At 54.6% G+C, this 20,287-nt stretch overlaps 1 protein-coding gene across 9 annotated transcripts in view; it reads left to right on the forward strand.

Moving 5' to 3' along the window:
- Positions 1-20,287, forward strand: part of KIAA1671 — a 184,762-nt gene that overhangs the window by 50,015 nt on the left and 114,460 nt on the right. For 8 of the 9 annotated variants that reach the window (XM_059876412.1, XM_059876414.1, XM_015475564.3 and 5 more), the window contains 4 exons: positions 1,175-2,773; positions 4,685-4,772; positions 7,610-10,354; positions 18,053-18,187. In XM_059876412.1, coding sequence (XP_059732395.1) covers positions 1,230-2,773; positions 4,685-4,772; positions 7,610-10,354; positions 18,053-18,187 — 4,512 coding nt within the window. In that variant the 5' untranslated portion in view covers positions 1,175-1,229. The remainder of the gene's footprint in view (positions 1-1,174; positions 2,774-4,684; positions 4,773-7,609; positions 10,355-18,052; positions 18,188-20,287) is intronic. The other variant, XM_024977797.2, reaches the window with a different exon arrangement.

The following is a 20,287-nucleotide window of genomic DNA, read 5'->3' on the forward strand; positions in this document are numbered from 1 at the left end:
GGAGAGTTGAACGGATCCAGGACTTGAGATCCAGTTTCATCTGTGTGATGGTTGGCAAGTCGGACCACCTCTCTGGGCCCCATCCTTACAAAGGGAGATAAGGACAAGCCCTGCCTCTCAGGGTCTTTGGAGGATGGACCAGAGAGGTCTCCTGTCCTGAGAGAGCAGAGCTCATGGCTGGAGGAGCAAGGGGCTCGTGCCTGAGCCGTTGCAAAACAGGGGCTGATGATCACACCCCTGTCTCATAGGGTTGTAGGGAGGAGGATGTGATTCGTGAGACAGAGGGAGCCCTTGGCTTCCCTGAGGCCTGACTTGTGGTAACTCGCGTCCTTAGCTGATGATACTCTTCTTACTGAGACTCTGAAGGCAGTCAGCTTAAAATAGGTGTTCAGCTGAAAAGAACCCAAAGGCAAAAAAAAAAAAATAGTAATAATAATAACAGCAGGTGGAGTGGAAGATGAAGATGGCTTTTTTCTTTTTTGTAAGACTTCTGGAAAGACTGGGACGGGGAAAGATAAGGGACGGTCTGGGGAGCTGAAGTTCTGAGGCCTTTTGCCAACTCTGTGACCTTGGGAACACCGGCTTTGGGTGTCTGTATGAGCTGGCGCTGGTCACCTGCCCTCTCTGTGCTTGGTTCTGAAGAGGGTGAGGATCAGCCTGACGTGCGCAGGCTCTGAAATGGGAAAATACTGCGAGGGGCAGGGACAGGAATCTCACCAGGGCTTACCCTGGGAGCCTGCGGTGTGCGTCTGGAGTCTGACCCAGGTTCGAAGCCCAACTTTGCCTCTTTTGTTCTCTGAGTGACTTCAGGTCAGTTACTCGGCCTCTCTCCACTGGTTTCCATATCTGTACAGCTGAGAGCATCGTTCGTTACCCTGAAAGCTGGCCTTGAGATTAAATGAGTTGGGAAAGTCCAAGTGAACACTGGCATGGTTCGGGCAGCCTTTGAGCTGGAATGAACTTCAGAGTCAGGCCTTTTAGTCCACTGACCTTGCCCAGAGCTGAGAGGTGCAGGCCACTGGCCCAGGCTTGCCCGGTGGTCAGTGGAGAGCTCTAGTCCAGACCCGGGGCTCCGGTCTCTTGATCTTCATCCATCTCCATCTCCCCCTCAAATCTCTCTGTTTCAACCCAGACACTGACTGAATCTTAAATTTACTTTAAAAATTTTTTTTAGTGGTTGCCTCTCCGTTTCTGACGTGCTTCTTCCCCATGGAGCCACAACCGTAACCATGGCGACGCGGGTGGAGGTCGGCTCCATAAGTTCCCTGACGGGGGTGCCAGGCCTGGGCGAGCTCTCCAAGGAGGAGGCCCTGACGCGGACCTACTTCCGCCAGGCTGGCGATGCCCCTGGGCCCCCCTCAACACTGCTCTTGGAAGGAAAAAGCCCCCTCAGGAGCCCAGTCCGCCTGCTTCCTCTGCCAAGACTCGCCCCCAAACCCTTCTCCAAGGAGAAGGCCGCAGACGTGACACCCCTGTGGCCCAGCCTGGCCAGGCCGTCTCCCGCCGGGGGGCTCTCCCAGGACGTGGCCTCAGGGCGTCTGAACGAGAAGATGCCGGGCCTGGCCGGGCAGGAGGCGGGGAGTGGGGACCGCCCGAGAAACGTGTCTCTGTTCCCTAAGGCCGCCATATCACAGCCCATGCCAAACCCCGTGATCTTCGAAAGCAACAAAGCCGGCCCCGCTCTGGGGAAGGGGGCTTGCGAGGCCAATGCAGGCATGTCTCAGGGACCCGCTTCCGCCCCCCGTCCTGAGGTGGCCGCCAAGCCTGCCCCGCCAGCCCGAAAGCCCGTGGGGAGCCTCCCCCGGCCAGCCTCCCTGCCTCAGGACTCCAGAACGGTGGCTACCCCAGAGGATACCGGCCCAAAGGAGCCTCTGTCAAAGGCCAGCAGCGTGGAGGACGCGGGAGGCACCGCCCCGGAGCCACCCAGGCCTCGCCCAAAGAGAAGGCCTGTGTCAGCCATCTTTACCGAGTCCATTCAGACTCCGAAGCCAGGCCCCAGCGGGGTGGCCGCGGTGGGGAAGCTGCCCCCAACCCCTCCCGAGAAGACGTGGGTGAGGAGGCCCAGGCCTCTGTCTGTGGACCTCACGGCCCGGTTCGAGAGCAGAGAGGCCTTGGCGAGGAAGGTGGCAGATGAGGCCACAGCAGGGCCCACCGCCCAGCAGCGGGGACCCGAGAGGCCGGACCCAGAACCCAGGGTGGACAGGGAGTGTCTGGTCAAAGCAGAGGCACCTCCACACGACCCGGATTCCGATTTCCTGCAGGTGGCCCAGAAGATCCAGGAACGGAAAGAGAGGCTGCTGTTGAAGCAGGGGGAGATGGGCAGCCTCAGAACCGCAGGGGGCCCGGCCAGGGTCACCCCCACCAGTGCCCAGGGTCTCGGGGAGGAGAAAGCCAAGCTGGACAGGGAGCCAGAGAAGGCAGCCAAGGACCCCCAGTCCCCTCTGCCCAGGCCTGGAAAAGGCCAAGACATGGCTGAGGTCAGGAGCAGAGAGGCTGCTGGAGAGACCCGGGTCGGGGGAGAGCAGACCCCCCGGGGCGGCGTGAAGAATCGCATTGGCCTGTTTGGGGAGGAGGGCGCCTCGGCCTTGGCAGCGGGGTTTGAGTCCCCACCAGCCACCCCTGAGTCCCCAGCCATCCCGCCGGAGCCAGAGAAAGCGGGCGTGAGTGTCCAGGAGCGGATCAAAGGCTGGGCCACCGAGAGCTCGGAAGCAAAGCCGGAGCTCAGGAGGAGGGTGGTCCAGACACGGCCACTGTCAGCGGACCTGACCAAACTGTAAGTGGGAATACCCCACGAGTTTCCCCCAGGCTCCAAGAGCCCCAGCCCCTCACCAGAGATCCCCCTCCACGAGGTGGAAGGAGACTGCAGGGCACCAGGCTCTGTACTGGGCACACTTGGTACCCCAGCCCTGAGAGAAAGTGGCAGTAGCCCCCATTTCTCAGATCAGGAGGCTGAAGTGTGGAGGATGGCACCGCTTCACTGTGCGTGCCAGCGGCAGGGCCAGTGACTTGAGCGGGTCGCTTTCCCCACCTTGAGCCTCGGTTTCTTCATCTCGTAAAGGGAAATGATGTTAAGGCCTGCATTAAAGGATTAAGGCCAAGACTCAGATACCGCTGGAGATCGCTCAGCCCAAGAGAGCCCTCGACACACTGTATTTATTAATAGTCCCAAATGATAGGATGAATCCTGTTGGTTAATGATAATTTTCTAAGCAGGGCCTGGCCCCTGACATCTCTTCCTCCTTTGTTTTTCCGCAAGTGGCTTCTCGGCTAAGATAGGGAGATGCCACCAGGGTGTGTCCCCAGCTCATTAATGGCATGCACGCCACCAACTTAGTTTGTCAGCAATTGAGCTTCCAGGGGGCGGGAGCTCTGGGCAGACTGCCCTCCCGGCCCTGGGAACCAGGGCGACCAGCTCGGCCAGAGCTGCGACCACTGGCTGTCAGCATTTAGAATGACCTGGAAAAAAAAAAAAATATCGATGCCTGACCCCCACCCCCAGAGACTCTGATTCAGCAGATCTGGAGAGGGCTTCTCATCTTGGTTTTTCAGAGTCTCCAAAGTAATTTTCATGTGCAGCCAGGCTCGAGGACCCCTGAATTCGGGCAACAGAGAAAGAGGGGAGCTCCCTGGCCACTCGGTGGTTAGGACTCAGCGCTTTTGCCAGGTTCAGTCCCTAGTCAGGAAGCTAAAATCCCGCCAACTACACGGTGTGACAAAATAATAAAACCAGGGAACAGAGGAAGGGGCACCACGTCAGGGCCTCACGCACCTCCCCTCCCTGAGTCTCCCGCCCCCCAGTCCCTCAGGTTATTCCCATCTGACAGGTAGGGAAACCGAGGCTCTGGGTTTAGAAACAACTCCTGCACAGCCTCACGCGTCCCTGGAGCCAGCCCTTGGACTGCTGCCCGTGGGTCAAGTTCAAGACGTTTGATTTGTCTCACCTCCCTCTTCTCTGCAGGCCCCCAACCCTGAACTAATCTTTCAGCCTCTGCTCCAGAGAACTCGGCAGAGATGGGGAAAAGTCTAGCTCCAACTCCCCTTTCTCTCGTTTCCCCTTTACAGCTGGGAAACAGGCCCAGAGAGTGATCAAGACTGGGCCAAGTTCACCCAGAAGCAAAGGCAAGCCTGTTCCCTGACACATTCCCTGACCGCCCACTGCCCCCGAGTCCCGCGGTCGGTCTGCAGTGGGGCTGCTGGCTGTTGTGGGGTTGCAGCCATTAATTATCACTCCTGGGGCATCTTCGCTCCTCTCTCTACACCCTCATGTAGCTATTAGGGCCTTGGGTAGCCTCTTATCTGACCTACAAAAGATGATAGGGAGGCGTTAATTATCCCCGTTTTATAGATGAAGAGACAGAGGCTCAGGTGAGGTCACGAGCCTGAGCCAAGCTCCCTCAGTGGGGAGGCAGGAAGGAGAGCTGGCACGAACACCCAGGCCCCTTCCCCCGAGCCCGGGGCTGCCGCCACCCCAGTGATGCTGTGCTTAAGGTAGGCTCTCTCCCTCCTGGGCCCGAGAGGTTTGGCGACTGGAAAGGACACGACCCATCTTGGAGGAAATGGGGCAGGGTTGCTCTGATGACCTCAGTGCTCTTCACCCCTGGGTTCCTGAACTGGTTACGGGGTGTGGGCTGGAGGGAGTCCCAGCTTCTGGCCGTGCACAAGTAACTTGGGTCTCTTGCGACAGGTTTTCCAGTGCAGCTTCAAGCAACGAAGTCAGATACGAAAAGTGTTTGGAGCTGAGCGGTGAGCTTCCCAGAGAACCAAGAGAAAAGGTAAGAAGCCGCTTGGCACGTCCTTTTTTTCTCCCAGTGGGTAGTGATACTTACTGGAAAAGGGGCTTTTACAATCTCGAAGATCCAGGAAAGACTCAGAAACCTCTCATGGACTATAAGACATTTTTTTTTTTCCTTTCATGTTGGGACTTTTAAAGTCCCTTCCGGTATGATAGACTGTGATACTCTGCTCTGTGTGTGTGTGTGTGTGTGTGTTAGTCACTCAGTCGTGTCCAACTCTTTGTGACGCCACGGACTGCAGCCTTACCAGGCTCCTCTGCCCATGGGATTCTCCAGGCAAGAGTACTGGAGTGGGTTGCCATTTCCTTCTCCAGGGGATCTTCCTGACCCAGGGATCGAACTTGAGTCTGCTGCATTGAAGGCAGATTCTTTACCATCTGAGCCATGAGGGATGCTCCATGATTTGCTGTTCCTTGGTGTTGCATACTGTTTGCAAACATAATTGTCAGGCATAAATTTTTGTCTGTGCAAACAGGAGGAGGATATGGCTTTCCTGTGTAAGAATGTCTGCTTTTTTGAGAAATTAATGAAGATTTTGAAATGTTGGGACTTCCCTGGTGGTCCAATGGCTAAGACTCCCAGCTCCCAATGCAGAGGGCCCAAGTTTGATCCCTGGTCAGGGAACTAGATCCCACATGCTGCAACTAAGACCTGGTGCAGCCAAATGAAATTTTTTTAAATGCTAATATAGGATTTCACTGGAGAAGGCAATGGCAACCGACTCCAGTATTCTTGCCTGGAGAATCCCATGGACGGAGGAGCCTGGTAGGCTACAGTCCATGGGGTCGCTAAGACTCGGACACGACTGAGCGACTTCACTTTCACTTTTTACTTTCATGCATTGGAGAAGGAAATAGCAACACACTCCAGTATTCTTGCCTGGAGAATCCCAGGGACAGAGGAGCCTATTGGGCTGCTGTCTATGGGGTTGCACAGAGTCAGACACGACTGACGTGACTTAGCAGCAGCAGCAGTAGCAGAGGCTTTCACTGGTGGCTCAGTGGTAAAGAATCCACCTGCCGATGCAGGAGACATTCGATCCGTGATCCAGGGAAATCCCACATGCCTTGGAGCAACTGAGACCATGCACTGTGAGTATTGAGTCTGTACTCTAAAGCTCATACTCCGAGACAAGAGAAGCCACCCCAGTGAGAAGCCCATGCACCACAGAGAGCAGACCCCGCTCGCCAAAACTAGAGAAAAGCCTGCATAGCAAGGAAGACCCAGCACAGCCAAAAATAAATAAAAATCAAAAAACGTTAATAGAAACCCCCTCAACTCCCCCCCCACCATTATGGCCCCAGCTCCTTTCCTCACCCCCTCATTTGTCAGCTAGGAAAAGGAGAAAAAAATCACCAGCAATTAAATTGCTTAGAAAGTATTTTCGGTTAGTCTATTTAATTTTTTAAAAAAAATCTCACAAAATAACTGCTGGGTTTCATGGGTTTGTGATTGATGCTTTCTGAAATTTCAAGTTTTTCTTTTATTTATTTACTTATTTTTAATTGGAGGATAATTGCTTTACAAGGTGTGTTGGTTTCTGCCATACATCAGTATGAATCAGCCTTAAGTATATCCACAGGTCCCCTCCCTCTTGACCCTCCCTCCTGTCCCGTCCTGCCCCTCTAGGTTGTCACAGAGCCCTGGTTTGAGCTCACTTTTTTCTTGAACAGCTTTATTGAGGTATAACAGACATAGAGTGAACTGGACATATTTAAAGTGTAAAAGCAGGTGAACTGTGACTTCTGTGTACATCTGTCAAGCCGTCATTACCATAAAGACAGAGGACATTTCCAGCACCTGCAAGTTTCTTCTTTGTAATTCCCCCCCAGCTGCCCCCTCCTCCCCCAAAGCAACTACCAATCTGCTTTTAGTCACTATAGATTCATTTGCATTTTCTAGATTTTAATATAAATGGAACCAATGCTCTTTTTTATTTTTTTTTTGGTCAGATTGATTGATATCTCTTCTCCACGGTTTATCTACATGTATATATGTATATACATGCACACACCCCTACAGTTTTTTTAAATAGTATTTTATTATAAATACATAGTTCCTCCTTCTGCTTTTCTTCCATCAACACAACAGCGTTTTAAGTGTCCTTAGATCTTAGGACATTGGGAGCCACCCTGTCTCTGTAGGTCCAAGTGCCTGTGTGGTAGTCAGCTGTTTGCATATATCAAAATTTATTTAGCCCTTCAGATGAGCATCTAGGCTCTTCTGTTTCACTGACAGTTCTGTATGAACTTTCTTGTTCAGGTAGGCTTGTGCACGTGGGCAAAGCAGGGATTCTGGGAGGAAACCGGCTGGATGAAAGGAAATGAGTATCTTAAAGTGATGGCAGACGCACTGAATGGCTCAAGAGCGGTGCCCTTTTGTCTGCTCGCCAGCGGGGCGAGAGTGCCTGTTTTCCCTCACTGGCTGTGTTCAGTCTGTAAGACTGGATGGCTTCTCACTGCTGTGATTTCAGTCACCTCACCTCTTCCTTTCCATTTCAAATCCTTTGACCTATATTGGATTGTTTCGGTACTTCCCTGGCAGCCCAATGGGGAAGACTTCACCTCCCAGTGCAAGGGATGCTGGTTTGATCCCTGGCCAGGAGGGCTGAGATCCATACTCTAAATAACCTAAACCATAAAACAGAAGCAGCATAGTAACAAATTCAAAAAAGACTTAAAAAATGGTCCACATCAAAAAAAAAAAAACTTCATTGAATTTGTTATAATGTTGTAGCAAACTTTTACAAATAAATATTAAAATTTTTTTTTTAATCTTTAAATAAATGGATTGTTTCTTTTTGTTTGTTTTCCCAGCCAAAGGACAGGCATGGCGTGGAAGGAACATCTGTCACAAGAAGCCCCTGGAAGCCTGGCCTCCCCAGGGAGAAACCCAGACAGACAGAGCGGAAAGACAGTTTTGACCGCGTCCCCGGCGGCGCTCGGGGTGAAAGCGCGGTGGGGGCCCGGAGCCCTTCCGAGGGCACCCCAGATGATGATGGAAGCTTCCAGACCGTATGGGCCACGGTGTTCGAGAATCACGTGGAGAAGCATACCATCACCGCCCCCTCGGGGCGCAGTCCCTGGGCCACGACCCCCGCGGACCTGGCCAACGTCTCGGAGCCCAGATCCAGACTCCTTGGACCCAGAAGCTCTTTCCCGCAAACCACAGCCCTAAAGCGAGAGTGGCTGGAAGATCCCGACCTGGAGCGAGGCGGAGGGACCGCCTTCTCCAGCGGTGAGCCCAGACAGCATCGCGTGTCCTCCCTGCTGGGAAGGCACCCTGGGGGCGAAAAGGGCAGCCATCACCCCTTCCTCAAGCTCCCGGAGAGCGCCCCCGCGCCCGAGAGGGTTGAGCCCAGGTACGATGTCGTGCACGCCGTCGGGGAGCGCGCGCACAGCGAGGCCGTCTTGACGGCGCCCGAGGAAAAGGCCCTGACTCTCCGCAGCAGCCGGTCTCGGCCCCCGCCCTCCCAGGAGGTCACCCATGCCATGACTCCCGCCGACCCCAAGTGCAGGCCGGAGGGCCAGGTGGGGTCCGTCCAAAGGGCCGGTTTGATCTGGGAAGCCCGAGGGACCCGTGAGGTCAGCGGGCCAAAGCCCGAGTTCCACCGAGAGCCTAAGGACACGCATGGAGGCAGTTGCCCGTCACCCAGATGGACAGGCGGGGTGGCCGTGAGCTGGCACAAAGCCGCCGTGGGGCTCAGCGAAGGGAGAGGCACAGAGCCGAGCCCCGAGGCCGCCTCTGCGAGGACTACCCTGGAGGCCCAGCACCCGGGGACTGAAGGAGCCGGAATCCAGCCGGGGGAGAGGGCTCCGCCCCGGGGGGCGCCTCCAGAGCCTCTTCCCAGGGCCAGGGATGAAGCCGATGACTCTCGAGTGCAGCTTCAGGCGGACGTGCTGGGGCAGACGGGGCCCCTGGCCATGGCTGGCAGCCAAGAGCCCGAAGCCAGGAGGCGGAGGGTGAGCCCTGGCGACCAGAGGCTGGACAGATGGAGGCGGCGGACCCTGCCCCATGACGTGAAGTTCGATGAGTTCAGCCTCCTGCCCCCAGAGCACTCGTCCAGGGCGGAGCCAAGAGGGGACCACCTGAGCCCCACGGCCCCGGGTGCCTTAGGAAAGCCCCAGCTACTCCCGGGTCGGGAGGGGACCGGGCAGGGGAGCCCAGGTACGTCACTGGACTGGGTTCTTCCTGCAGCAAAGCAGGGGTCGCCTGTAGAACCCAAGGCGACTTTTTTTGCTGTGACCTATCAGATCCCCGACACTCAGAAAGCCAAGAACGTGGTTAGGCCGGGGCCTGAAAACTGGACAGAACCTTCTAGAAAAGCAGCCCCACCCCTATCCCCTCTTTCTTACACCCCTACCTCGGTTCCTCTGAACCGTGAAGAGCTGCTGGAGACCGTGGGCGGTAAAAACCGGGCCCTGGGCAGAGAACGCGAGCACACAAGCTTTCCAAAGCCGACAGAGCATCCGGCGTCTCTCGGGGACAGGATTCTGGGTTCCCCCGGTGAGAGGATCTCCGACGCCGATGCCGTGTGGGTTCGTCGGGGCCCGGAAGGCGGCGGTGGTTTTCAGAACGGCTGGAAGGACAGCGGGAACAAGACGTCCCCTGGCGGCGCTCCCCAAACACCCCCGGCTTTCAGAAGTCCCCCGAAAGCCAGCGAGCTCCTGGTCCGAAGGAAGACGGAAGCGGTCAGTGAGACGTTCCCAGGTAAAGCCAAGGCCGGCTACAGGTCCAGCGTCCTCGATATCGATGCGCTGATGGCCGAGTATCAGAGGCCGCCAGCCGGAAGCCCGCGGGAGGCTCAGGAGTGGATGGCGGGTTCGCCTGCAGAGCTCAGGGGCTCGGACCCCGAGAGGCCCGGGCCACAAGATGAGGCGGATCAGAGACGGAGGAGCCTAAAGGAGCGCCCGGAAGCCGAGGCTCCCCAGAGACAGGCCAGTTTTGCCGAAACCAGCCCTGGTTCCACTCCTGGCTCCGGCAAGTACCTGGCAGAGACGCCGGGGGCAGCCACGCACAAGGTCAGCTCTCCCCTCTGGGGCGCGCCCCACTCGGCTCCTCCTGAAAAGAATCCAGGGGCCTCTTCGGGTCCTGCCGCCGGCCCCCGGAAAAAAGGCTCGGGGATCCCTGAGGATGAGAAGAAGACCTTTGTTAGTAAACATCACAGCGCGAAGTGCCAGCATCCCTCGGCTGAGTCAAAGCCTGCCACTGCCTGGGTTGATCCAGGCGGTGGGGCCAGTGTGCAGCCCAAGTCGTCCCCCGCCGACCAGAGGAAAGGGACCCCGAGGAAACCCCCGGGGAGGGGCGAGGAGAGCGGTGTGGTCCCGTGGGCCGACCACCTGCGGGACTTGGGAAGGTCACCGCTGGATGTCAAGAGGGCCTATTCGGAGAAAGGCCCGCCTCTCAAAATCCGAGAGGGCCTGTCCATCATGCAGGAAGCCAGAGAGAGGAGGCAGGAGCAGCCCAAAGGGAGGCCCAGTCTCCCCAGGGAGAGTGCGGAGGCTAGAGACACCAAGACAGGGCTCTGTCGGCAGGAGTCGGGGAATCGAGACAGTCAAAAGGTGAGTACGAAGGCTGTTGCAGTTTTCTCAAATGCCGGTGAAACACGCAGGCCAGAGGCCTCAAACTCAGGACCTGCGTGGGCCTGGTGGGCCTGGGGATGAGTGGAGTCAGGCGGGGCATGAGGCGCGGGCCTGGTGGGCCTGGGGATGAGTGGCGTCAGGCGGGGCATGAGGTGCTAGGGAGTGGTAGGGCTTGTGGCTAATGGACTGCTCAGCCGTCTCTGAAGGGGGCAACCTTTGCACAGTCCCAGCTGGCTCTCAACAAGTGGGGAGAGGGGTCCTGAGATGGCAGATCTGATTTATCAAGAGAATTTGAAAGATCCACATTTTGGCCAGTAGTCCCCTCCCCCGTCATGAAATGGGGACAGTGTATTTAAAAAAAGAAATGCTGTTTTGTTCAAACAAAACTTGTCTGCCAGCTCTGTGTACAGCCGTGGGGTTATCAGTTTGAAACCCCTGTCCTAGAATGATGACACTAGGTATCCTTTATTGAGCGCCTGTTGTTGCCCAGTATGCTGCACCAGGTCCATCGTTGTATCCCAGACTCCAGTACCACGACTGACGTTTCGTGATCATTCACGGGGAAGTTGTTGAGTGACGATCTTACGTGAGCCTCAGGACAATCCACGAAAGAGGGATTGTCTTGGTTTGGGTTTCTCCAGAAGCAGCCACCTGCGGGATGTTTCAGGAGGTGATCCCAGAGGAACTGGGCGGGGGGACGGGGGGGAGAAGTGAGGCAGGGAAGGGAAGGCAGGTGATAAAGCTGTGGGCACCTGAGGCTCGTTCTTGCTGGAGACCCGTGGGGACTGCACAGGTCGCCTCTGAGCGATCCTGTCCAGGGGTCAGGGGACCTGGGGCATTTGTTTCCACATTTCCCTCTGTCCTCGCCTGAGGCTGCGTCTGGGGCTGTTAACATTCAGATTCCTGGTGCCATGCCCAGATGCGGAGAGGAAAATCCTCACGCGACACTGGCGCGTATTTGAGTGTCGGGCAGGGCGCCCATAGCGTCTGCTGCAGGTGCGATCGTCTTGTTCAGAAGAGGAGAAGCAAACACAGGCTCAGAGAAGTTCAGTAACTTACCCCACATCACACAGCACCAGCGCAGCGCAGCTGGTGTTTGCACCCAGGTCTGACCTGATACCCGAGCCCTTGGGATCACAGAGGTGGGGAAGAAATCTGAGGCATGGAGTCTGCTCTCGGGAAGCTTTGATCTCTGTGCAGAGGTCAGACATACATGGGAGGTGAGAGCATCCTCGGTAGGAGCACAGTGTGGGCAGAGGTCCAGAGGTGAGAAAAAAAACAGTCTGCTCTGTGGCCAGTGTGGAAACTGACTTAGGGCCCCTCCAGGTCACCCCCCCCCCCGCCATTCCAACCTAGAAAAGGGAGGTTGTGGAAATTAAGTGATAGGAGAATTCACCTGAGGTTCAGAGTGGCTTTGAACCCACGTCTCTTTCAGGGACCACATTCGGTCTTGTGTTGGAATCTCCGCTCTGCCACTCACGGGCTCCGCTGTGTGCAGAGCAGGTGCTGGCTTCCCCCAGCCTCAGTTTCCCCCTCCAGAGTTAGGAGTCAACAGGGATTCCTTCCTTGAGGCACTGCACTAGGCGGGGAGGAGATAAGGCATCCAGCATGGGCGGGCGGGCCGAGGGCCCCGCAGATGCGCTGAGGGTTTCACCCCCCACCCCGTCCAGGCTGTTGTGGGAGCCCGCAAGAGGGAAGAGGCCGTGGAAACGCGACACTTCATCTGTGTGCCAGCCCCGGCTCAGGGGCCTCATGGAGTGGCCCCCAGCCCAGCCTTGGATGCCCGCCCGGGGTGCCAGGGCCCCAGGAGCGCTTGTTGTCAGGGGATCCGTTTTCTCACCACGGGGACTGGGAAGCCTTGGAGCAGCTCCCCGTTTCTCTTCTCTCCTGCCCGAGGATCTTGGGTTCTTGACATTGAAAACATAAATAAGGGTAATACTGAAGGGCAAAATATTGGCTGTTGAAGATTCAAACCCAAGTGGCTCAGTGGTAGAGAATCTGCCTGCAATGCAGGGGGCCCAGGTTTGATCCCTGGGTCAGGAAGATCCCTTAGAGGAGAAAATGGCAACCCACTCCGGTGTTCTTGCCTGGGAAATGCCATAGACAGACAGAGAGGAGCCTGGCGGACTACAGCCCATGGGGTCACAAAGAGTCGGACACGACTGAGCACACACAAGCACACCAGCGTATAATGTGTGTAAAAGCGTGTCCCCCCTCGAACCCCCCTTTCCTTTCCAGTTCCCCCAGATGCAGACACGGCTAGGATTCTTAATCTCCTTGGAGACTTTCCGACGCTCCAGAGTGGCTTATAAATCAATATATGCATTGATTTTATAATTGTATGTTTTTTCTTGCAAGGATAGTGAATGCTTGGGCAAGATTTTAAACGTCATGGAAACATAAGGTCTGGGATGGAAAGCTCCCCCAAGTGAGGAGTTTGGTGCTCTGGACCCACCCCTCCAGCCCTGTTGGTGGTTCTCAGCCGTTTGGACAGCTTGGCTCCCAGGGCATGTTTGGCAAAGTTTCAGGCATTTTTTGTTGTCACAACCAGAGGAGAGTTTGCTCCGGGCATCTCAGTGGGTAGAGACCAGGGAAGCTCCACCACCTCCTACAATGCACAGGACGGCTCCCAGCTCAGAGAATCCTGCTGCCCTGAGCGTTCGACGTAGTTTCCAGGCTGAGGGACCCTGGTCCCAGCACAGATCGGTCAGCGCAGCCTGTCGTACGGAAACAAGGCAGCATTCTACAGAAAGTCTCACAACTTGTTCAGTTCTTTCCCCGTGCATTTAAAAAATTTTTTTAATGCTTTGTACAATTTTTTAAAGATTACCGTCGGCTTGCAGTTATAACAGAATATTGGCTGTGTTCCCCGTGTTGTCCAATACCCAGTTGAGTCTGTCCTATGCCCAACAGCTTGTGCCTCCCCTTCCCCTACCCTCATGGTGCCCGGCCCCGCTGCCGCCCCACTGGCAAGCACCACTTTTCTCTGGATCTGTGAGTTTCCCTCTTTGGGGTTATACTCACTGGTTTGTTGTATTTCTTAGATCCCACATACAAGTGACATCATAGAGTATGTGTCTTCTCTGTCGGACTTACTTCGCTAAGCATGATACCCTTCAGGTCCATCCTCGCTGCTATAAATGGCAACATTTCATTCTCTTTAATGGCCGAGTAATAGTCCCTGTGTGTGTGTGTGTGTGTGTGTGTGTGTACACACATAGATGTACCTCATCTTCTTTACCCATCCATCTGTTGATGGGCACTTAGGTTGCTTCCATACCTTTGCAGTTATAAATGGTGCTGCTAGAAATATTGGGGTGCAGGTATCTTTTCGAGTTAGTGTTTTTTCATATATACTCAGGTAGCGTGCTTTTAAAAATTCCAACAGTGAGAAACAGTGCGTCCATCATCACCTTAATATTTCTAATGGCTGCAAAGCAGTTTGTTATGCGACTGAGCCCAAGCTTTTTCATCAAGGCTCTCGCAGATGTACCTTTGGGTTGATTTGAGTTCTAGGGCCCCACCGAGCATCTTGAGGCACATGTTTGCTTCCTGGGATGAGGATTTCTTGATTGACAGCCAGTTCTGCTCATGGGCCCCGCCATGGGGTGTGATTGCGATTAAGGTGATTCTTCCTTTCCTCTCTTTCCCTCGCTCCCTCTTTCTTTCTTCTTTTCACTTAACATTTATCAAAACTTTGTCCCAGGCCCAGTTATAGTATCTCCTTTCATCAAATGGTTTATTTCATTTCAAGAAAGACTAGTTTCAGGTACGTGCGTGCTGAGTCGCCTCTGGCTGTTCTGGGCACCAGGGATGCCAGGAGGACCCAGTCCACCGATTCAGCCTGTGCTGTCCGTTGGCAGGCACTAGCCATGTGGGGTTCTCTCAGCGTAAGTCAGTTAAAACTAAGACCCAGATGCAGTTTCTCAGTCACACTGAGAAACGGCTGTCACCCTGGGCAGACCAGATGGAGAACGTCATCGCGGTCACAGAATGTTCCAGTGGACAGCACCGGTTCAGACGGGCAAGCCGAGCGAGGAGGTGGGATCACTCAGAGAGTGGTAAGTCCTGGGGAGACAGAGTAACCTCCCCGGCACCCCCTTCTTCTAAGGGAGTGACCTGACAGGTGCTGTGGGAGTGATGGCGGAGCCCCAGGCAGGCCAGGGTCTGCAGCGAGGAGGCAGGAGCGGCAAGTGGAGACACCCCAGCATGGGGATGATGGGTCCTGTGGATGCTGGGGACACCCCAGTGGGCCCCGGGGGTGCTGGCCAGGGCAGAGCTGGAGAGGCAAGGAGGGGCCAGAGCGCAGGGGAGCCACCAAAGGGTTCTGAGCGCTGCTGCCACCGTCTGTGTCTCAGAGAGACCCCCGACTGCTCTCTGGGTCAGGGTGGAGGCAGGGAGGCCTGTGAGGAGGCTGCCAGGGCCTCAGACAGGTGACAGGGCTTGTACCAGGTGGTGGCCGTGGAGGGGTTAGCAGCTTCTTTTTGGGGGGATGGTAGCAACTTTGTTATTGTTGTCTAGTGGCTAAGTCCTGTCCGCCTGCCAGGCTCCTCTGTCCATGGGGTTTCCCAGGCAGGAATACTGGAGTGGGTTGCCATTTCTTTCTCCTGGGTATCTTCCCATCCCAAGGATTGAGCCCAGGTCTCCTACATTGGCAGGTGGATTTTTTTTTTTTTTTTTTTTTTAACCATTGAGCCACCAAGGAAGCTGGGTAGCAGCTTTGAAAGTGAAAGTTTAGTTGCTCAGTCCTGCCCAACTCTTTGCAACCCATGGACTGTAGCCTACCAGGCTCCTCTGTCCATGGGATTTTCCAGGCAAGAGTATGGGAGTGGGTTGCCATTTCCTTCTCCAAGGTAGCTGCTTTACTGATGTAGAATTTTCATGGCCCATGCAAGAACTCACTCATTTATTTATTTAACATTTATTATTTGCTTATCTGACTGTGCTGGATCTTAGTTTTGGCATGTGGGATCTAGTTCCCTGACCAGGGATCAAACCTAGGCCCCCTGCTTTAGGAGCTCAGAGTCTTAGCCACTGGACCCCCAGGGAAGTCCCTGTTCACCCATTTAAAGTGTACAGTTAATTTAACGGCTTTTAGTATATTCACAGAGCTCTGCAACCATCATCACATTCAGTTTTAAGTGTCTTCGTCACCCCTTAGAAAGCCCTGTACACACTGACCAGTCACTGCCTGCTCTCCTAACACTCTCCAGTCCTGATTAGCCGTTCACCTACCTTCTGTCTATAGATTTGCCTCTTCTGGACAGATCACACAGAGTGGTCATTTATTACTCACCTCTTTCACTTGGCATAGAGTTTTCAAGGGCCATCCGTTTTGTGGCATATATCGGTACTTTTCATGGCTGAATAATATTCTGCAGCATAGATGCACCCCGTTTTATGTATCCATTTATCAGCATTAGGCATATCTGGGTTGTTCCAGCTCTTTGACTGTCATGGAGAAAGCGGCTGTGGACGTTTATGGACGAGTTTTTGTGTGGACATATGCTTTCATATATTTGGCTGTCTCCCTGGGAGAGGCATTGCTGGGTCACTGGTAATACCTCCAGTTTCTTCCTTTGAGCGGCTGCCAGACTGTTTTCCGAAGCAGCCGCACCGTTTTACATTCACACCAGCAGTGTGTGAGGGTTCTAATTTTTCTCCATCCCAACTGACATTTGTTATCATCCATCTTTTTGATTCTAGCCATCTTGGTGGGTATGAAGTGGTATCTCACGGTGGTTTTTTTCTTTTTTTTAACTGAGATATAATTGACTAGTAACGTTATAGTAGTTTCAGGGGTGCAATATAGTGATTCAGTATTTGTATATATTGCACAGTGATCATTGTGGTTTTGATTTGCATTTCCTGTTGGAGCATCCTTTAACGTACTTATTGGCCACTTGTGTGCCTTGTCGGAGTCATGTCCATTCAGACCCTTTGTCTATTTTTAAGACCATCTGTCATTTCATTATCGAGTTGTAATTAATCTTTGTACTTTCTGGATACAGGTGCCTTATCAGACATAACGGTTTGCAGGAATGTTCTCCCATTTTGTGGGTTGTCTTTTCACTTTAGTTCATTTTTTTCACTTTCTTAACAGTGCACTTTGAGGCACCAAAGGGCTTTTCATTTTGATGTAGTCCAATTTATTTTGCTTTCAGTGCTTGAGCTTCTGGTGTTCTATCTAAGAAACCCTTGCTTAATCCACGAAGGTGAAGAAGATACAAGTGTGTATTTTCTTCTAAGAGTTTCCTCTTTCTGGCTCTGACATTTAGGTCTTTGATCTATTTTGAGTTGACTTCGATGGTATGTGATGTGGGGCTGGCAGCATGTTTTGAAGGCAGAGTCAATCGGATGGAGAGGTAGATAGAGGACGGCCCGAGGGTCTTGGCCTGCCCAGCCAGTGACCAGCAAAGTGAAGACGCGCGATTGGAGGGGGGAATCTAGGGGCCTGTTTTGGGCACATGAGGTCTCAGACCAGCATGGGCAGTGAGTAGACATGGTCAGCGGGCTGTGGGATCTGCAAGCCCGGAGTCCCAGCACGGAGACACAGAGTCCAGATGGGATTTATTGAAGCCACGGGGCATGACGAGAAGTGGGTGAGCGGGCCTTGTGGCTGGCCTGGGTCACATCTTGACACGTCCCTCTGAGATGCACAGAGTTGGGGAAGGAACAGCCCTTGAGGTCAGAGGAGAACCAGAGGGTCTCATAAGACATCACAGAAGAGGCTATGAGGCAAGGGGTCAGCCTTGCCCTTTGCTCATGCTGTGTGTTCTTAAGCAGATGCCTCCCCTGGGTCGGGAAGATCCCCTGGAGAAGGAAATGGCAACCCACTCCAGTACCCTTGCCTGGAAAATCTCATGGACGGAGGAGCCTGGTAGGCTACAGTCCAAGGGGTCGCAAAGAGTCGGACACGACAGAGCGACTTCACTTTCTTTTCACTTTCCCCTCTCTGGGCCTTTCTTTTCTTGTCGGCGCAGGGACAGTGTGAGGCCCGTAAGATGCACCCTCCAGAGTCCCATGTTTACTGGCCTGTGACTGTCCCCTTGTATATAAAAATAACAAGATTCACACCAGCGCACCTCCTCCATCGTATTCGTGTACTGGTTCTCTCTGTATCTGCGCACATGTGCACGCGCGTTCGGGTACATGGAAAGATGTCTGTAACGAGGCCACCAAAGTTACCAGTGGCTGACATTCACAGAGGGCTCCTCACACGTGGGGCGGGGGGATGGCAGGGACAGGGGACCTTCCCAGGTCTCACGCACGTCCGCCCCCTGGTGGCAGCTCCGAGTTCACACCCTTTCCCCGCGCTGGTCCTCTGTTGGTTCAGCCCTGAACCCAGAAGCTGAGGACTAGTGTTATGGATCTTTCCTCACATGGTCAAGGCTCAGAGGAGTTAAGGCACTCACCCGAGGTCACACAGTTATGAAGTGGCTGAGGCTGGGCTGAACCTAGACCTGCTGATCCTATATGTGACCCCCCCCCAGCCACCATCATTTGAGGTGGACCACCCACCATGGATGTGGGGCAGGGGTGAGCAGAGGTGGGCATCGGGCACCCTTGCCCTTCGCCCTTTGAGGTGCAGCATGGCCCCTCTCAGTGTGACATATTCTTCCTGCCAAAGGGGAAGCCCCAGTCAAGTTTCCTCTTCTTGTGTTTCCTGCGTCTCAGGTGTCACCGAGGGACCTGGGGAGGGAGCGTGCCCTCCCGGATAATGAGCCTCCGCTCCGGCAGGTGAGCCCTGCAACCGTGGGCCCCCGGAGGAGCCACAGCTTCTGCAAGGACAGGAGGAGCGGGCCCTTCGTGGTGAGTAATGCCGGCGTGGCCGGAGCGGATGCTGCTGGGAATGTCCCAGGCTGGTCCCAGGGCCTGAGGGGGGCGAGGGCGGGCCGGTGACCATCCGGGATCCTGCTGTGGCCTGGCTGGACTGTGGCTCGTGTCATGACATGAGACGGTGTTTGGCGGCTCTGCCGGGGAAGCTTCCCCTCTGGTGGGTTTCTGCCCCTCTGTGGAGGGGCAGCCCCTGGTATCTGGCACCGTGAAGTTAGGAGAACAGGCCCTGGAGTCTCGAGAGCCCTGGTTTCACATCCCGGCACCATCTCTGCTTCTTTGAACAACTCGCTTAATTCTTCTGCACCTCAGTTTGGTCACTGGGAAAACTGTGATTCCTGTCTCTTTTGCGCTGTTGGGAGGATGGAGTGAAATTGTGTAGGGCCCAGCGCGTCATAATTCAGACAGTAACCGGTGGTGTGGTAACGACGGGAGGACAACAGCATCGGGCTGGTTCTGCAGCTGGATTGCCTGGGTTCATTCACATCCTGGCTCTGCATGGAGCTGGGCGTCTGACCTCAGTTTCCTCATCTGTAAAATGGGTATAATAATAGCATCTACTTGATGGGCTAATGTGGGACTCAGATACCCTGAGAAGTGTTTGGCTTGGTCCTAGGTACACAGGAAACACTTCACTAACTGTTACGTTACCATTATCACGATGATTATTTTGTGTGTCCTTTCGGCTGTCAGTGAGCTCCCTCCTTAGCCAGCACTTCTTCCCTCTCAGCCTGATTCCTCACTTGTGAAAGGAGGCAGGTAGATGAGGCAGCAGGACCCCAGGGAAGCCCCCTTCTGCCCAAGCCTCAGTGTCCCCAGCTGCGTTCCAGGGCTTCACCACTTGTGACTTTCCGTGATTTTCTTTTCTGTTTTTTTTTTTTCACCTTTGTTCCATGATCCCTGGAGATGTGCTGAGCTCTTCCATTCCTCCTAAAGTCCCTCCCAGGCCTTGGGCCCTGCCTGGGGACATCTGAGATAAGTCTTTTTAAATGACCACCACCAGTCCCACGGCCAAGGTCATTCTGCGTTGCAGGACTCCGTGCGTTTCAGTGGTCATCTGTGCCTGGTCCCCCGTCTCAGAGACGTGGCATCTGGCAGTATTGACATCTGAGGTCCGTTCCTTCTAGCTTTATGACCACCGGCAAGAAACTTCACTTCTCTGAACCTCTGTCTCCTCCTCTGTAAAATGGGGTGAAGATGCTGCCCCTGGCAGCATTCTCGCCAAGAGCTGACAGTGACGCTGGGGGTGACTGCCCGTGAAGGGACTCAGACCTTGGCTGAGAAGCCCCACAAGATTCACAAGTGTCCAGATCTCTGCTGCTGATTCCTTTTTCACCTTTGTCTCCACTCCCTCTCAGGCACTGACTCAACTTATCTGATTGTGTGTGTGTGTGTGTGAGAGAGAGAGGAGGGAGAGAGAAGGCAAAGGTTATGGAGGGAACAGCATCCCGGTCCCAGGCTCTGCTTGCTGGCCCTTCTTTCTCCGTGGAGTCCTTGGGTGGCTCGCCTTGGCTCCCTCCCTCTGGCCCCAGAGGCCTCTGCCCCATTGCAGTCTGTTTGATCACCTCTACCCTGGAGGCGTCTGGGTCTGGGTACTGAGCCTGAACCAGACAGAGCTGGTTCGCGGCTTTTGGGACTGACGCCTGCAGTTCTGGGGAGTGATCACCAGTAGGCGGTGGTGGTGCCCTCGCTTTCTTATGCCTCCAAAATCCTGACTAGGGGGCCTTCAGCACTGGGGCGCTGGGGCTCTGGAGGCTAGAAGAAGTGGGTTCAAGTTCTGGCTTTGGCACTCTCTGACCTTAGGCAGGTGACTTGATGGATCCCAGTGAGCCTGTTTTTGCTTCTGTAAAATGAGGATGGCCCTAAGTGGCCTCAAGAGTAGTTTGTGGGCAGGACGTGAAGTCGCTCTGCGCTCAGAAGAGTAAACTCCCACTTCACGCCTTGGCGGCAGGGATGGCTGTTCCTTCTCCTCCACGGCCCTTGCCCTTCTTCCTCCTTCTCACTCTCCCTCCTCCCCTCCTCCCCCTCTTCCTCACCTGGGCCAACTCTCTCGTTATGAACAGGGAAGTTGAGGCC

Source organism: Bos taurus, chromosome 17 (assembly GCF_002263795.3).
Source record: "Bos taurus isolate L1 Dominette 01449 registration number 42190680 breed Hereford chromosome 17, ARS-UCD2.0, whole genome shotgun sequence".
NCBI lineage: Eukaryota > Metazoa > Chordata > Mammalia > Artiodactyla > Bovidae > Bos > Bos taurus.